The sequence below is a fragment of the Colossoma macropomum genome, unplaced genomic scaffold, assembly GCF_904425465.1.
Source record: "Colossoma macropomum unplaced genomic scaffold, Colossoma_macropomum, whole genome shotgun sequence".
Lineage (NCBI taxonomy): Eukaryota > Metazoa > Chordata > Actinopteri > Characiformes > Serrasalmidae > Colossoma > Colossoma macropomum.
This window is the reverse complement of record NW_023494787.1, coordinates 47,714,443-47,731,804: the sequence shown is the minus strand read 5'-3', so window position 1 is coordinate 47,731,804 and position 17,362 is coordinate 47,714,443. Positions and strand designations below refer to the sequence as shown.

Sequence of the window (17,362 nt, the reverse complement as noted above, 5' to 3'; positions counted from 1 at the left end):
ACAACGTCTTTGTTACCTCATACCTCTGGAAGAGCTTTGATGTTGTTGCAACAATTCCAGGTTGGGTTCATCCATAATATAATACTACTACAATGTCGCTCTTCTTGCACATCAGTCAATCCTATGAACCAATCGAACTATGATAGTCACCAAAAGTAGAGAAGTCTTTGGTGTAATTTGTGAACTGCTAACTGCATCACCACCATACAAACATTTCAATACACCACTGAATGCAGTTGTAAAATTAACCTTTCAAAAACCATGTACAAAACAAGATACTACAATTTATCCAGGAGCTGTTGAATGTCCTCTTGGCCACGATAAACCCGTTTGAGTCCTCTTGGAAGGTAACGGCAAGATGACAGATTCAAGTAGCTTAGAGCTGTAGCCTGGGCCACTAGTAACCTGTGAAATTGAAATTAATGTTAACCATTAACATTAAGCAGTACATTTTAAAAAGATACATGACCAATAGCACACATACAGCCACTGGCCATTTTATCAGAAACCCCCAGCTGGGACCTCTACTGTAGACCATTAACTGACAGTTTGCGTTAGCCATCCTTTAGAACAGTGATGTCAAACTCAACCACTAAAGGGGCCATATTAAAAAATCTCAACAAATCCTTGGGCCAGCTGTGTTTTTATTTCATTTTTACTCATAATTTGCTATCACCCCACTGTCATTGTTCAAAATTTGCCAAAACTACAATGGCAAAAAATTGGCACTGAATACTAGAAAAAATGAATAAAAACAAATTGTCTTACATAAAACAATAGACTACATTAGCTGCAGATAACTGCTGAACCTCTTTAAATGCCCCAAATGTACAGCAGGTTTTTTGAAACTGCACATTCGCTTGAACTGGACACCTGGCAACACAGATTTTTGTTGGGGATGCACTGTAGTGCAGCTCACGGTGAAGAGGGCTAATAATAATAATAGAAAATTAAAATAATTTTGAGGGCTGAATAGAATTGTGCCACGTGCCTGACTTGGCCTGCAGGCCTTGTGTTTGACACATGAGCTTTAGAACTTCATCAATAGTCAGTTTAGTCAGAGCTGCTTTTGCCTAAATATGACCCAAATATTACCTGTCTGGGGTAGAGGGGGGCTGATCTATTGCGCAACAACAGATATGCACCTATATGGTAGGTGTTTCTGATAAAATGGCCAATGAGTAACGGTACAAAGTAGGTGTACTCAATAAATTGGCAATGCTGCATGTGCAATGCAATTCAGGGTCAGATGTCCTAAGAAAGGCATTGATTACTACCAGTTTAACGACACATTGCACTGTTGGTGTGGCCAATGTAGCAGGTTATCTGAGAACGTCTATGCAAATGAACACAGATGCAGCTTCATCATTAACATTTGACGTAACCTCTTAACTTTTTCCTCCAGTCAGTAATAAATTAAAATCTGCTTACACATTGCACTTCTCACAGGTATTTCACTGAGTGTAAAATGTTTTTTTTCCATCAAAAACAAATAAATGTGTCTGAAAAACTCTTTTTTTTCCCCTCTGAGCACAAACGATGGCAGGCATGTTAGCACCAAAAAGAAGACAATCTTTTTACAGGAGTTAAACAGCGCAGTCAGTATTTGGGTCATTCTACAGAAACATCCACTTTTCTATCTATCCATAGGTGTCACTGGTGTTACGGATCCTCACCGATTTTACACATAAGAAAAATAACACCAAAAACATTTTCAATTAAAAATTCATTTTAGAATTAGAATTCTAGATAATTGACTTAAAAACCAATATTGCTAAATTGATGGCTGAAGAAGACTTAATTGTTAAAATAACTTTATTGTTATTGTTTTATTTGAAAATGTAAAATGTAACCTTAACATGTTTTTCAAATGTAATATATCTGTAAACACAAGGGACACAAAAATGGATGTTTCTGTAGAGTGACCCGTTTACTGTCTGTCTTGGTAAATGGGAGTAGATGCCTCATTATATTAATCTTCTCCCAGTGTTTTGAGCTTTGAGAGGGAAGCTCAACATACAATACAATACAATTAGGCAAAAGCACAAAACAGCAGCGACCACTCCTTATAATGAACGCTACAAGACCTTTGCACCTCTGTAGTAATCAAGACAGCCACTTTTTAATACTGCAAATTGTTAGTGAATCTGCACTTTATTCTCAAAATATAAATACTATAATATTCAAATTGTTAAAAAGACAACGTGTATTTCGGTTATTGCTACCTCAAAAGGCAGGACAGTTCCTGTTAGTACCTGAGTGCAGATGAGGTGATCTTTGTCCCACTGACGTTCAAGGAGCGAAAGGCATCTGCTCCAGGGCCGTGGGCCAGATGGCCCATTGCAATCTCCATGTCCTCCTCTGTGAAAGGCTGGTTGGTCAGATCCAGCTCACGCAGGGTGCTACTCCATTTCTGAGCGAGCATGTGGATGCCCTTGTTGGACGCCACCATAACGTTGCTATTGAAATAGAGCCCCCAGTAGAAACACTCCAGATCTGAAACCATTGAGAGAATAGGTAAACGTGTTGAATGAATACGTTTTCATGAATATATTATATTTCATTTTTAAAAATAGACGAAATCCCTTGACGAGCAGGTTGTCATTTTTGATGCAGCATCAAACGGTTGCTCTCTCTAGTGTACTGAGCAAGGAACAGTGAGCTAAATTTCAAATTTAAAGCTGCAGTATGTAGGATTTGGGGATTGGGAGAACTCTCTGGTGGAAATGTGTAATTGCACACAGCGTGTGGAAGAACATTTTGTGGCACGGGTTGTGCTTTGGACCTGTTCCTCAAGCAGAAGAATCTAATGATTACGAATGCATTGGAAAAGTATTCAAACAAAACTCAGTCAAAACTTGGAGAAGGACGTGTCTTCTGAGGATGCGAGTGAATTATCTACTATTGTCATCATATCTTCATCAGTGTAATGTTGATTTTGAGACCTAAACATTGAGCCAGACCTTCTTTTTGAGCCTGTGCTCATGAGGTTAATATGTAAAGATGTGTGAAAAACTCCCGACTCGAAGCCTCTGACTTTTAAATAATTATTTGAGGCTTTACAGGGCGACTCGCAGCAGCGCACTAACTATATTTTAGCCTGTTTTTATTCTCCTCACTCAGAATGATACTTCTTTCAGATTTAACAAACACGTGTTACACTGTAACACTGCACAGTGTGCAATTTTGACAGAAATATATCATTTAATCTTGCCAACTTTAGCTAAAGCATGACATCAAATGACAGGGTTCCCTTTAACGTCTAAGTAATTAGTATTAAATAATTAATAAATGATTAAATAGCTGGGAAGAGCAGACTCCATTGTCATGAACTAATGCCTTACAGCATGTACATAACACTAATCTACTAAAATTATATTCTGTTTGATGAAAACAGCTTTGCACCTCTATGTATGTAACAACACTTTACCTTCACAGGGCAGATTGGAGAGTCCCATGGCAGTTACGCGTGAGCAGCCGCGCAGGTCCAGCACCCGCAGCTGGGGGGAGCCATGGAGAACATTTAGCAGGTCATGATCTGTTAGTAAGGAATGTGCTGAAGAGGCTATACACAATTCCTCCAGCAGGGGGAAGCCAGGAGTGGCGCTGGGCATGTTGCGAATCATTTTTGGTATAGGGCTGACGTTCATCAGCCTGAAAACCTAAAACCAGAAAAAAATGAGGAAAACGGTGAGAATAAAGTTAGCAAAGACACAGCTGAGCAACAAGAGGGGGCGCTGTTTCCACAGACCATGACTGGTTCTAAGTTTATATATTCAAATGTATTAATAGCTAATAATTAGCATGACTAAAATGACATTAAATGTACATCATCATACAACTGTTTAAAACATTATTTGGCAAGGCAATGAAATTTCAGCAAAAGATTTGTACACACACACACACACACACACACACACACACACACACACACACACACCCCCATTTCAAAAAAAGTTGGACGCTATGCAAAATGTAAATAAAAACAGTGCAATGATCTGCAAATCATTTAAACTCTATATTCAAAAGAAAAAGTACAAACACAGCATATCAAATGTTAAATTTCATCGTCGTTTTTTATGCCCATTTTGAATTTGATATCAGCAACACGTTTCAAAAAAAGTTGGAACAGGGGCAACAAAAGACAGGCAAAGACGACAACAATCTTTGGCTCCCTCAGGTGGCACTGCATTAAAAACAGACATGATTCTGTAGTGGTAAAATCACTGCATCAGCTCAGAAACACTTCTGAAAATTACTGTTTGTGAACACAGTTTGTTGCTGCATCCATGAGTGCAAGTTAGAACTCTACCATGCAAAGAAGAAACCATATATAAACAGGATCCAGAAACACCACCACCTTCTCTGGGCCTAAGATCATTTAAGATGGACTGAGACAAAGTGGAAAAGTGTGTGTTGCGCTGGTCTGAGTGGATCACACACAACAGTGCTGCTGGAGTTTTTAAACACCTCAGTGTCACTGCTGGACTGAGAATAGTCCACTAACCAAAAATATCCAGCCAACGGCGTCCTGTGGGCAGCGTCCTGTGACCACTGATGAAGGACTAGAGGATGGCCAACACAAACTGTGCAGAGAAACAGATGGACTACAGTCTGTAACTGTAGAACTACAAAGTGCACCTATATAGTAAGTGGAGCTGATAAAATGGACAATGAGCACAGAAACAAGGAGGTGGTCATGATGTTATGCCTGATTGGTGTGTTTATTTCGGAAAATGCACTGAAAGATCAGTGTGTGGAGCAGGTAATGAAGGTGTGCAAAAAGATGCAATGACATGGAGCTGATCAAAACAAAACCAGCATCCTTGAGCACTTTAAGGAGATGTTCTCAGACCCCAACACAGAAGAGCTACTGGACACAGCCAGTTTTGTTGATCCCAGATTTAAAACGGCATACGTCTCTGCGCACCACGTCCCCACCATTCATGAGAAAGTGAAAACAGAGATGGAGTCTTCACTTCATCAGAAGCAAAGAAGCCAAGGAGGTCATTAAAAGGTTTTTTTCAAAGTAAGTGAGGCAACCCCTTCAACTGCACCCCCTGTGTCACTTCAGCAAAGACTAGAAGTCTCCCGTGCTGGATAGCGAGGAAAATCCACTGCGATGGTAGAAAAAGCATCATGTACACTTTCCCACTCTAAGTAAGGTGGCAAAAAACAGTATCTTTGGATACCAGCCACCAGCTCCCCATCCGAGCGGGTTTTCATGTCAGGAGGAAACATTGTTACATGCCTCAGATCCTGCTTGAAACATGACAAGGTAAACATGCTGGAGTAAATACTAGAACATACAGTAGAGTGACAGGACAGATCGCACGCAACTTGTTCTTAATCAGCATCGTTCTATTGCCAAATTTTGCACATGGCATGATTTAAAATAACATTTGTTTACAAGAGATGCTTATTTTCTACTTTTCACATGGCAATATTTCAAAAATTCATTTTGTTTGCAAGAAATGCTAATTATTTACAACCCCATTTCCAAAAAAGTTGGGATGCTGTGAAAAATGTAAATAAAAACAAAATGCAATGATGTGCAAATCATTTAAACCCCATATTTAATTGAAAACAGTACAAAGACAACATATCAGATGTTGAAACTGAGAAATTTTATAATTTTGAAAAATATATGCCCATTTTGAATTTGATGCCAACAACATGTTCCAAAAAAGTTGGGAGACGGGCAACAAAAGGCTGGCAAAACAAACAAAAAAACCTGGTGGTTAATTGGCAAGAGGTCAGTAAATGATTGGGTATAAAAGAGCATCTCAGAGAGGCGGAGTCTTTCAGAAGTAAAGATGAGGAGGAGTTCACCACTCTGTGAAAGACTGCACAATCAAATAGTGCAACAATTCAAGAATAAAGTTTCTCAACATAAAATAGCAAAGGACCTTTTTTATCATCTACGGTTCATAATATCATTAAAAGATTCAGAGAAACTGGAGAAATCTCTGTACACAAGGGACAAGGCCAAAAACCAGTATTTGCTGGCCGTGATCTTTGGGCCCTCAGGCAGCACAGCATTAAAAACAGACACGATTCTCTAGTGGAAATCACTCCATTTGAAAACCACTGTCTGTGAAAACAGTTCAGCGCTGCATCCACAACTGCAAGACAAAACTCTAAAATGCAAAGGAGAAATCATATATAAACAGGATCCAGAAATGCTGCCACCTTCTCTGGGCCCGAGCTCATTTAAAATGGACTGAGGGGAAGTGGAAAAGTGTCCTGTGGTCTGACGAATCAACATTTGAAATTCTTTTTGGAAATCATGGACACTGGGTCCTCTGGGCTAAAGACCACTCAGCTTGTTATCAGTGCACAGTTCAAAAGCCAGTATTCATGATGGTATAGGGGTGCATTAGTGCGCATGGCATGGGTGACGTGCACATCCCCCCCGTCCCAACTTTTTTGGAACGAGTTGCGGGCATCAAATTCAAAATGGGCATATATTTAAAAAAAAAAAAGAGAAATTTTATTGTTTTTTTTTTATTTCAACATTTGATTTGTTGTCTTTGTATTATTTTCAATAAAATATAGGGTTTAAATGATTTGCACATCATTGTATTCTATTTTTATTTACATTCTGCACAGCGTCCCAACTATTTTGGAAATGGGGTTGTATTTTCTACTTTTTTAAGGAACTTGCTTTTCTACATTAAAATTAAAATGTGACCATTTTCATTAGTTGTTTTTATTTCAAGCGATGAGTGGTTTTAATGTAGTGGTGATTCCCAACATTATAAAATCCATGGTACATGGATACACAATGAGTAGTGCAACTACACATGAAAATAATTTTCAAAGTACTACTGAACTTCATAAAAACACTTTATAACTTTATAAACTTATAAAAAACTTAAAGAAAGATATTCATTTGTGATGATTTTTGGGAGCATGGGATTAAAATAAAAACTAAGCACTAAAAGTAGCGCAGCAAACTAAAAACAACTGTTTGAATTTAGACGACAAATAACAGATGCTAAAACATCTGCATTGAACAGTTTAAAGAAGAGACAGCAAAATGATGGTCAGTGTACACATAAGAAGTGGTCTTCATATTCTTTTTTTTTCCCTTTTGATTTAGTCATCAAATTTGTGACTCAAGTCCAAGTCAAATGACTCAATTCCACACCTTGAAACTGCAAATCAGTGAGTGCAACTAGTGTTATCTAGTACTGTACCTGGAGCTTAGGGCAGCCAACCTGTAGAGCCTGTATGCAGATAGCAAGAGGGCAATATCCACTGTCTAACTTAGTGTTGATCTCCAACAGTCTGAGTTCAGGACAGCACCCCCTCTGCAAACAAACACCAAGATTTTACTTATGGTTTATACAGTCATAGGGTAAAGTTTGGGCACCCTGGTCAAATTACATTTCCAAAATCAACAAAACATGTAATTTGACCAGGGTCCTTTGCATACACCTGCAGATTAGCAGTGTGGTACTGAATTGTAGATTCATACACTCTCAGAAATAAAAGGTAGTAAACTATCACTGGGGCAGTGCCCCTCTTGTCACTGGGGTGGAACCCTTTAGTCAGGGAACATAACTGAACCATAATCCACTGAAATGATATGTTCTAAGCTGTACTGACTCCACACACCCCGTCTCGTCTCCAGGACTTTATTTTACTGTTCTGTTTTAAAACATTCGGTTATGAAAAGGTACAAATACGAACTTTTCACCTGGAAAAATTGATTTAAGGTTCACAATCAGACCTTAAAATAACTGTTGTACCTTTGAGGGAACATTTACACCGATCAGGCATAACATTATGACCACTCTTGTTTTTACGCTCATTGTCCATTTTATCAGCTCCACTTACTATATAGGTGCACTTTGTAGTTCTACAGTTACAGACTGTAGTCCATCTGTTTCTCTGCATACTTTGTTAGCCCCCTTTTACCCTGTTCTTCAGTGGTCAGGACCCCCATGGACCCTCACAGAGCAGGTACTATTTGGGTGGCTGTGACCACTGATGATTGACTAGAGGATGACCAACACAGACTGTGCAGCAGCAGATGACCCATCGTCTCTGATTTGTCAGTCCACCTTGTAGATGTAAAGGTAGGAGTGTCTAATAGAGTGGACAGTGAGTGGACACAGTGTTTAAAAACTCTAGCAGCACTGCTGTGTCTGATCCACTCGTACCAGTGCAACACACACCAACACCACGTCAGTGTTACTGCAGTGCTGAGAATGATCCACTGCCCCGGTGGGTCCTGACCACTGAAGAACAGTGTAAAAGGGGGCTAACAAAGTATGCAGAGAAACAGATGGACTACAGTCTGTAACTGTAGAACTACAAAGTGCACCTATATAGTAAGTGGAGCTGATAAAATGGACAATGAGCGTAGAAACAAGGAGGTGGTCATAATGTTATGCCTGATCGGTGTACATCGTTTGTACCTTAATGGACAAAAAATGCACCTGCAGAGAATCTTTATTTCTAACAGTGTACAGACTAACAGTCGTGAGCAAGAGAAAAAAGGAAAGCTGTCTTACACTTAAAACATTGAGTAGTTTTTCGCTTTTCGGGTTGCGTGTAAGAAAGAGCCTTTTCAGTTTATTTCCGTTTGTCTCAAGGAAGGAGATCAGGCCATCGTCCCGAAACTAGATTGTAAAAGAAAGAAAACAACTAAGAGTTTACATAATGCAAAATAATGCATGGAATTTGGGCTTTCAGAGTGAACAACAAGCGAGGTTACATTACAGTACTAACGTGAGATAAAAGTAAGCTCTCAGGTCAGCTTGCATTTTATGGCATAATCATGCATAATCCTGGGCCTGACTAAGCAGTTTCAACATAAAGCCGTTTCATACAAACCTCTGTGTGTTGCACATTTATGCTCTCCAGAGATGGACAGGCAGTGCCAAGGTTTTGAAAGGCCTCTTTTGTCACACCCATGCAGTATGACAGCTTGAGAGACTGGAGATTTGAGCAGGATTCTGCCACGACCTAAAATTCATAGTTAAACAGGTTAATAATTAAATGAGACCTGTCATGCTGTCGAACAGCTTTGATCAATTTTTTAGCCCTCTAAACAAACATTCAGAACAAAAGCCATGACTTTTGTGGCATATTTGTAAAGATATTAAGGTAAATTTCAGAACCCATAAAGCTTGATTCCTACATCTCCCACAATTTGGTCTGTGACAGCTGGTGGAGACATGGTTATATCAGCAGGGGTCACATACAGCAGGTTATTGAGCTTTGCAATTTCATAAAGATCTACAATTTTTCTGAAATATACAAACATTTTTACTCTAAATCAGTCAATACGTCGACCTGTGCTGTTGAATGGCGCTCATGACAGAAGTCTTAAGTCACACACTGTTAAAAAGACTGTGAAAAAGCAAAGAGTTAAAAAGTTAATCTGAGCTGCATTTGTACTGCGAAACGTTTGCGTGTGTTTAAAACACTCCGAGTCACAGGATTTAAAGTTTTCTACATTTGAACAGCATCAAATCCAGACTTGAACTCCTTCCCTGGACACTCAGCAGAGACAGGAAACCGGAAACAGGAAAAGTGTTAGCAGTCTGCATGACCTGCCGCTGCTTCTCGCTTGACAACACTGCAACGTTTGTCTCAGCTCAGCTGAGTTATCTGAAATATTCTGGGGTAAATTTGTTTTTCACTCTTAAGCTGAGCTGAGAGACCCCAGTGCTCATTTCTTCTCACACTGCAGTTACCGTCATGTCTCTTCTATTGCTTCCAACATGAACATCAACATGATATTGGTTTCTGGTCTGTCATATTAAACTCCAACCACTACTGTGGCTAGTTCTGTAAGACTACCTGTTCTGTTGAAGGAGTATGAAGAAGGTGCTTTAATGGACGGCTCTAGATTGACCGTGAGTGAGCTTGAAGGGGTTGTTATTTTGCATTTTGCTGCCTAAGTATGCCCAATCTGGGGGCGGCACAGTGTTGCTGGCAAAGCAGCGCCGCCTGGGGCTTTGGGGGACCTCGCCCAAGGTCACAGCCAGGTATACCTGGTCAGTCATGGGATTTGAACCCACAACCTGATGGCTCATTGACGGCACACCTTTCCTACCACAAGGCAACCGGCCACCCCATATTTTATCTATTTACTAAGTAAAAATAATAATCCTCTACACAGAACAAACTTAAATATGACATTTTTCTGCACGTTTTAGTGCACAATTTATATTTATTTGCTGAGTTTAACATGTTGGATAAATAATTAAATATAAAATGTAAAATATGCCGTAACTTTTGCATAGACCACATTTTGTGTTTTATTTTTTCACAATATGTTAAATTCAGCAAATGAACAATAATTATGCATTAAAATGTGCATTTGTGTGTTCTCTGTAGAGGATTCACCTATTTTCATTTAGAATACCAACGACATATCATTTGACCAGGAGCGCAGACACTTTTGCATGCAAATCAATATTTAAGAGAGGGCATATTTATAGTTGTTCGTGTTAGACTAGACATACAGTTTATTTAAATAATATTTCAAAGAAATTACTGAGAAAGCATTATGATAGTAACACATTTGTGGGGTAAAATTAACCCAGCATTCTAGTCAGCATGAGCCAGAATATGGACCGAATGGTTCCAGTGACCCGGCTGTCTGTTTTTAAAAATAAACCAAAACTCAGACCTTTTCATAGTGTAGTGAGATAAATTCAGCTACAAATTATTCCTTAAATATTTCCTCTCTTTAACAGAAGCAAATTAACGTTAAGAAGAAAAAAATGTGCACGTATCATCCAGTAGAGTAACTCTGAATACCTGGACAACATAGTCGACATGCTTCTTCCAGTGAGAAAGCGTGAATTCCCTCAGCTGGGAGAACCTTGGAGAGAGGAAACAGTGTAGGACAAACAAATGAATTAAAATAAAAAAGCCTCTATCTGACATAGACTAGATCTCAGCGAGAGCTTGTAAGCTTCATAATTTGACACAACCCCTTGGTTGGAGATTAATACTGTACTGGTAAGACCACTGACCTGTTTTGCGCTAGCCAGTTTATAGTGTTCCTAATCTTCTGTTCGGTTCCAGGTAACTGACTCTTACCAGGTTCAATCCAGCAGTAGCCAATGGACACACTGCGCCAGAGGGTTGGTGAAGATGCAGCACTGTTCCACAGACGGCAAACTCTGCCAACCCTTTCAGAACACAACAGTTAGAGTTACCAAACAACATTTTAAGCCAAATTCAGTGCTTTTTTAACAATTCCACTTACAGATGTAAAAGATAATCGAAGTGGTTTGGTGTGAACTGCTCCATTCTACTGAAACTTACTGAGTCCTATCACAGTGTTGGTGATGGGAACCAGACGTCTGAAGAGTTTAATGTCTCTAAAAGCTCCCTCACAGAAAATGATTACTTGAAATGGTTGTGAATATGTTGCCTAATCCTTGATGTAGGGCTGAAACAGTTTTCAGACCAGTCCTGTGACTGCAATCTGAATTGCGATTATTTTCTGGCTTCAGGCTTGAACGCTGAACTCAGGGTGCCACACAGCATGCTGTGATTGTATCCTCATATATTCATCATGCTGGAGTTTAGTTGCTGCTGATTGGTCTATCCAATCAACAGGCAGCCCATGAGCTCAGTGTTATGTTAAAAAAAATCCCTTCTCAAAACTTGTAGGATACAATTACAATTTCATCTTTCAGCCCTAGTTTGATACATTAATTTAATGATAGTTTTGAGAAGGTTTGGGCCTAAAACTAAAGTACATGCAGGGTGTTGTGAGGCAAAATAGTCAGCATAGAAAACGTATTTTTTCAGATTTACCACTATTTTACCATCATCAACATTCCATGTAAAACTCAGAAGACCCATATAGGTTAACTGTTGGTTGTGTATAGTAAATAAAATGTCTATATTTATGTTGTCATGGCGACCCCTGGTTCCTATCACCACCACTGTAAAGAATTCTGAGTCTCTACAATCAACCATTTCACATCAAACCACTCTGAATGACTTTGTTTACATCTCAACTACTGAATTTTTTAAAGACTGGTGGAATTCCTCTTTAATCAGTGCACTGAGGAGTTGAGCCAGTTGATGGCTGCAATAATAAAGCTGTGACCTCCATGATTTGAGCTTGAGAAGCTCTAAAAGAAAAGCCAGTACCTGCACAGAAACGGTATGGCACCATCTTGAAGAACTGCCAGCTCAAAGATTTTCACAAGCACCTCCAGAGGCAGACTGTGGCCCCAGTCAGAGCTCCCTGTGTCCTCCACATTAACGTCACTGACCGACGCTTCCTCTGTGACTTTAGACAATCTGGGCTTCGTAGGATTTTTCCTCCTCTTTACTGGTGCGATCTTTGTCTTGGTTTTCTTCTTCTTGCTTCCCCTTCGTTTAGGCTTCCAAACGCTGTCAAACTGGTTGATGTTGGATATAATGAGCAGCATATCCTCTCCATGCTGCACGGTGTAATTGGGCCTTGGAGCTCGTCTGACACCGCTTCTCTTTTTCTTCTTGCTCTTTTCTTCGAGTGAGGTTGCTTTCCTTTTCAAGGGTTCTTTTCTTTTGGTACTTCTCTTTTGAGGTGTTCCTGTTCCATCTGACTGAGGATTCGCCTCCTCTTCGGTACCCGGAGTGATGTCCTGTGAAGATGGGCCACTAACTGGCATTTCAGCAGGAGCAGATGGCTCTTGATGAGGGCTATCCATGCCTGATGAAAACTCGATCTGTTCAAGGCAAGGCAAGTTTATTTATATAGCACCTTTCATACACTGCTGTCATTCAAATGAGAAAATACAGTCAGAAAATACCAAGTTTTTTAAAAAAAAGAAATAAAAAAAAAGGATAGAAATTAAAAACAAAAACAAAATCACTAAAAATTAGAAATCAAATTAGAAATTAAATTAGGATAGTTAAAAAAAAAAAATCAAATAAAAAAATAAACAGTTAGATTAGGATTAAAAATAAAACACATGTTAACAGTAAACAGGAAGATTTTGAGGCTGGATTTAAAGTGTCCAGTGTCGAGGCTCTTCTAATGCTCTCTGTCAACTGGTTCCATTTAAGAGCAGCACCGTAGCGAAACGCAGCTTCTCCATGTTTAGTCTTCACCTTCGGCAGGACTAACCGACCAGTTCCTAATGATCTGAGAGTTCTGCTCGGCTCATATCACTGCAGCATATGAAATAAATATGCTGGTCCTGCACCAGTGACAAATTTATTGACCAATAATAATATCTTACAAGATATATTAAGTAGAACATACAGTGCAGGCAGACCATCCTCCTGAAGGAAGCCTATTGCAAATTAACCATTTGACTAAACATTTATGGTCTCTAGAAACATGTACGCAATGCCTTAAAGCTCCAAGAGTCTACATTTTTCCCCTTTTATAACATTTATGAGGGTTTATGAACCCAGGGGCATAGCATTAAGCCAACGAGGCCATTTATATTTATGGCTGCATTTCAGTTTTTATGCAAGCTAATATCTTTTAACTCTCATGTAAAAAGACTGGAATGTGCGTCACGTGATTCAACACTTCTAACTGGACAAAACACACTGAGCATCTTCTGCTCTTCATTTTGTTACAGCAATGCAAACTGCTAACTTTTTGCTTGTGAATAGTAAAAATCAAAAACATTTTTTTTTTTTCAGGCTGTCACTTTTGTTTCACTGCAAGTTTATTTATATAGCACGTTTCCTACACAGCTGTCATTCAAAGTGTTTTACAAATGAGAAAAATACAGTTAATTAAAAAAAGTAAGAGTAAAATAGTTAAAAAGCAAAATCAAAAATTAAACAAAGTGAGATCAAAAATTTAATTGTGCTACTTAAAATCTTAATAAAAAATAAAAAATTAAATTAGGATAATAAGGTCCTGTTACAGAGGAGAAAGGTCTAGAAACACAGTGTTTTAAACTGAGCTGAAAGCTGCTGAATTAGAAATGTTTTGAGGCTGGATTTAAAGTGTCCAGTGTCGGGGCTCTTCTAATGCTCTCTGTCAACTGGCTCCATTTAAGAGCAGCATAGTAGCGAAACGCTGCTTCACCATGTTTGAGTTAGTCTTGACCTTCAGCAGGACTAACTCAATAAAGTGCAGAATAAAGTGCTGACAGAAGCTTAATCTGTGTTAAAGGCACAGTTGAAAAGATACATTTTCATAAATAAAATCTCTAAATTTTGCTGTTTCTTAGATGATAAAAAGCTGCCTTGGTGGTGGATTTGATGTGGCTACTGAAGTGGAGTTCTGAGTCAATTTGAACTCTGAGGTTTTTGACTTGTGTTTTAGCCTTTAAAGCCTTAGTGCAGGGGTGTCAAACTCAACCACTACAAAGGCCATATTAAAAAATCTCAACAAATCCGTGGGCCAGAAAACACCTATGTTTTTACTTTACTTTTAATTAACGTTGTGCTGTTCCCCAAACTGGCCATTGTTTATTTAAAATATGCAAAAACTTAAACAAAAAAATACAGGCACTGTATGAAATATAACATGAATACCTGAAATATTCAAAATTTAAATGCCCCCAGGAGCTCAGTCTTTTAAACCTACCTATCTGCTTGAACTAGACACCTGGCATCCTTTCTCTGTTGCTTGTTCATTAATACTTGGGCTCAGTTTCTGAGCTGCTGAGCTGATGTTGGGTGCTTATGTTGGTTGAACTGCAGCTGAAATGCATTTTGGTGATACGACTGGTGTGGAACTGTGTAGAACTGAGGTGTAACTGCCGCCCTATAGATTGTTGTTAGGGCAGGAGAGTTGCAGTGCACATAACGTTGCAGTGCATGCTGGGGACTGTAGTGCAGCGCAAAGTGAAACAATATTAATAGAAAATTAAAATACTTCTGCCGCCGGAGAGGATTGTGTCGTGGGCCTTATCTGGCCTGCTGGCCTTGTGTTTGACACATGGGGCTTAGAACTTAATAGGGCAATCAGTTTCAGACCAAATCCACTGACAATCTCTGAACTCGTAAGTGGAATCTTCCAAGAAGGACTCAAAGGTGGCCTTAAACAAGCCGTTTTTGTTACTGTACCTTTAAGACTGATGTGTTCCTGTAATGTGTCTCATTCGAAAAGCAGTCTGGACTGAAACGTTCCTATCACTTCTGTGCGAATGGCCGGAGCTAAACAGGGAAATACATATAAATGCATTGGTTTCAATTCAAAACACTGATTCAAAACATGCTGTTTTCAATTCGACTGAATAGTATGTTTTGAAATTTTAATAAATGTTTACATAGTACATACATTTTTTTTAAAAAAGCTCGATCTTCCATAAAAAATCATCACGTTAATATCATGTTTAATCAATCTTCCACATTAAATTAGAAAAAAAAGTCATTGAACATGATGGAAAAAAGTCTATCATTTAATTTGAGATGTTAAACACTGAATGGGGTCAATTTGACCTCAAAGATAACAGGAGGGTCAACCCAACTTAATGTTTAACATCTCTAAATAAATGACTAACAACATTTTTTGCAAAGAAACAAAAGTACCTGACACATAAACGTGTGTGATAATTTTAATATAATCATTTTTTGGATGTTTAAATTGCTGATCGGGGGTTAAACACTGGGTCCACTCACTGTCCACTCTATTAGACACTCCTACCTTGTCAGTCCACCTTGTAGATGTAAAGTCATAGACGATAGCTCATCTGCTGCTGCACAGTTTGTGTTGGTCATCCTCTAGTCCTTCATCAGTGGTCACAGGATGCTACCCACAAGAAGCTGTTGGCTATCAGTGGCTGGTACTGTTGTGGCAAATCACAAAACAGTTAGATGCTGTTATATCACCTTGACAAGATTACTGACTAGTACAGGTGTTTACTACGTGTGTTGATAAGTGAATGAAATGAACTGAACTCTGTTTTGTTAGATCTGTATTTGTGCACATCGACCAGCAAATATGCATTAATGATGTGTGTTGGTTCTTCATCCTAAGCAGCTCAACCAGTGATCTTGTCCTTGCTATGATACAGGCAAAGTGTTGCTGAGTGTGTTTACATGCACTCAATAATCCGATCATAATCGGATTTCTGCAGTTATCCGATTATTCAAATGGTCATGTAAACACCATACTCCAATCTAGAAATCTGATTTTAAAAAATCTGATAAAGAGAGATGGATTTTAGATCGGTAATCTGATTTCTCAGTGCATGTAAACTCTTACTCTGACTTCTTTTGGTTTACGTCACGTCTTCTTCTGTGAGTTTACTGGCTGGTTGCAAAGCAGAAATCTGATTTCTGCCTGACTCATGTAGACCCGGAGTTTCCCCATTATCTGATTACTCAAGTGCATGTAAATGCATTGATCGGATTTCTGTCAAAATCAGATTTTCTGCAGTTATCAGATTATTAAGTGCATATAAACACACTCACTGTTTTCAATACCTCAAAGTATTTCCTGCGTAACCAGGGAAAGTGTAGAGAGGAGATTTACCACTTTGTATTTTCGCGTTTCACAAACACTAGAGGGCGCTCCGGAGCGAGTCCAAAATGAATGGGTTAAGTTGGAGCGTTTGAGCAAAATCATAGTTAGTAAATACTTAAACATTTTTAATGTAAAAGAATGCAGTCATTTCCTGAACACACAACAGCACAAAACACTGCTGTTATATTTTTAAGAGCTTTTAAATCCGAGTTATAGGAGTTTAAAACGGCGCCTCATGTACGTTCATGACGTCAGTGAACGCGAACATCCAACCAATCAGCACTCATTAGCAGTAATGCTAGCGTCCTGCTGCCCAAAACCTGTTAGCTGTCGAAAAATGGAAGCATACAAGTAAATTCTCTTTGCTTTTTTAGTGAAATACATCCTTCTACTCTCTAAAACTGGAAGAAAGTTCTGGACAAGTGATTAGAAACTATTTGAACTTTTCGTTTTTAGCCGTTGAGCTCCATTCACCCCCATTCATTGAAGACTCGCTCGCGGGCGCCCTCTGGCGTTTCGCAGTCATGTTATTGATATAACGCGGGAAATAGGAAGAGGCCAGACTCCTCATAAACCGGCCCTGCTCAAAGCTTCACAAGGCTTCACTCTGCCATCCTTAACCGAGGCGCTTATCACTGCTTTTGCAAAAAAAAAAAAGGGACTGCATCACTAAATGTGAGCGACACAAACATTAACAGTCCTTTTAACTTGTGAAATGTATCATAATTCACCTGCTTTAGTCCTTAAATGTGGATATTCCTGGGCTTGCAGCTCTCCTTTTGTTGTTACAACTCGTTTCCCATGATGCTCTGCTCTACGAAGTCTGTGTCAGAGCCCGAATGGCCAATCCAAGGTTGAGTCTCAGGCCGCATCCCAAATGTCGCTTTACTCCCTATGTAGTGCACTATGTGAGGCGTGAATCGTTGACCTTTTCACCCAAAATAGTGC

At 39.1% G+C, this 17,362-nt stretch overlaps 1 protein-coding gene across 2 annotated transcripts; it reads right to left on the bottom strand.

The window, feature by feature from the left end:
* Window positions 1–13: 13 nt before the first annotated feature.
* fbxl6 (F-box and leucine-rich repeat protein 6) lies at window positions 14–17,237 on the bottom strand. Of its 2 annotated transcripts, XR_005007086.1 has the most exons (13): window positions 17,146–17,237; window positions 15,593–15,734; window positions 15,013–15,102; window positions 12,139–12,701; window positions 11,004–11,162; window positions 10,786–10,849; window positions 8,848–8,979; window positions 8,526–8,633; window positions 7,203–7,316; window positions 3,431–3,662; window positions 2,256–2,496; window positions 171–405; window positions 14–139 (listed from the first exon to the last, which is right to left on the bottom strand). XR_005007086.1 is itself a non-coding variant. In XM_036567655.1 (12 exons), exons 4-12 carry the CDS (start codon window positions 12,681–12,683, stop codon window positions 279–281), a joined length of 1,722 nt encoding a protein of 573 aa, XP_036423548.1. In that variant the 5' UTR covers window positions 12,684–12,701; window positions 15,013–15,102; window positions 15,593–15,734; window positions 17,146–17,237; the 3' UTR covers window positions 14–278. The 2 variants fall into 2 exon arrangements, 1 of the variants encoding a protein (XP_036423548.1); XM_036567655.1 differs by having other exon boundaries at window positions 14–405.
* Window positions 17,238–17,362: the final 125 nt, after the last annotated feature.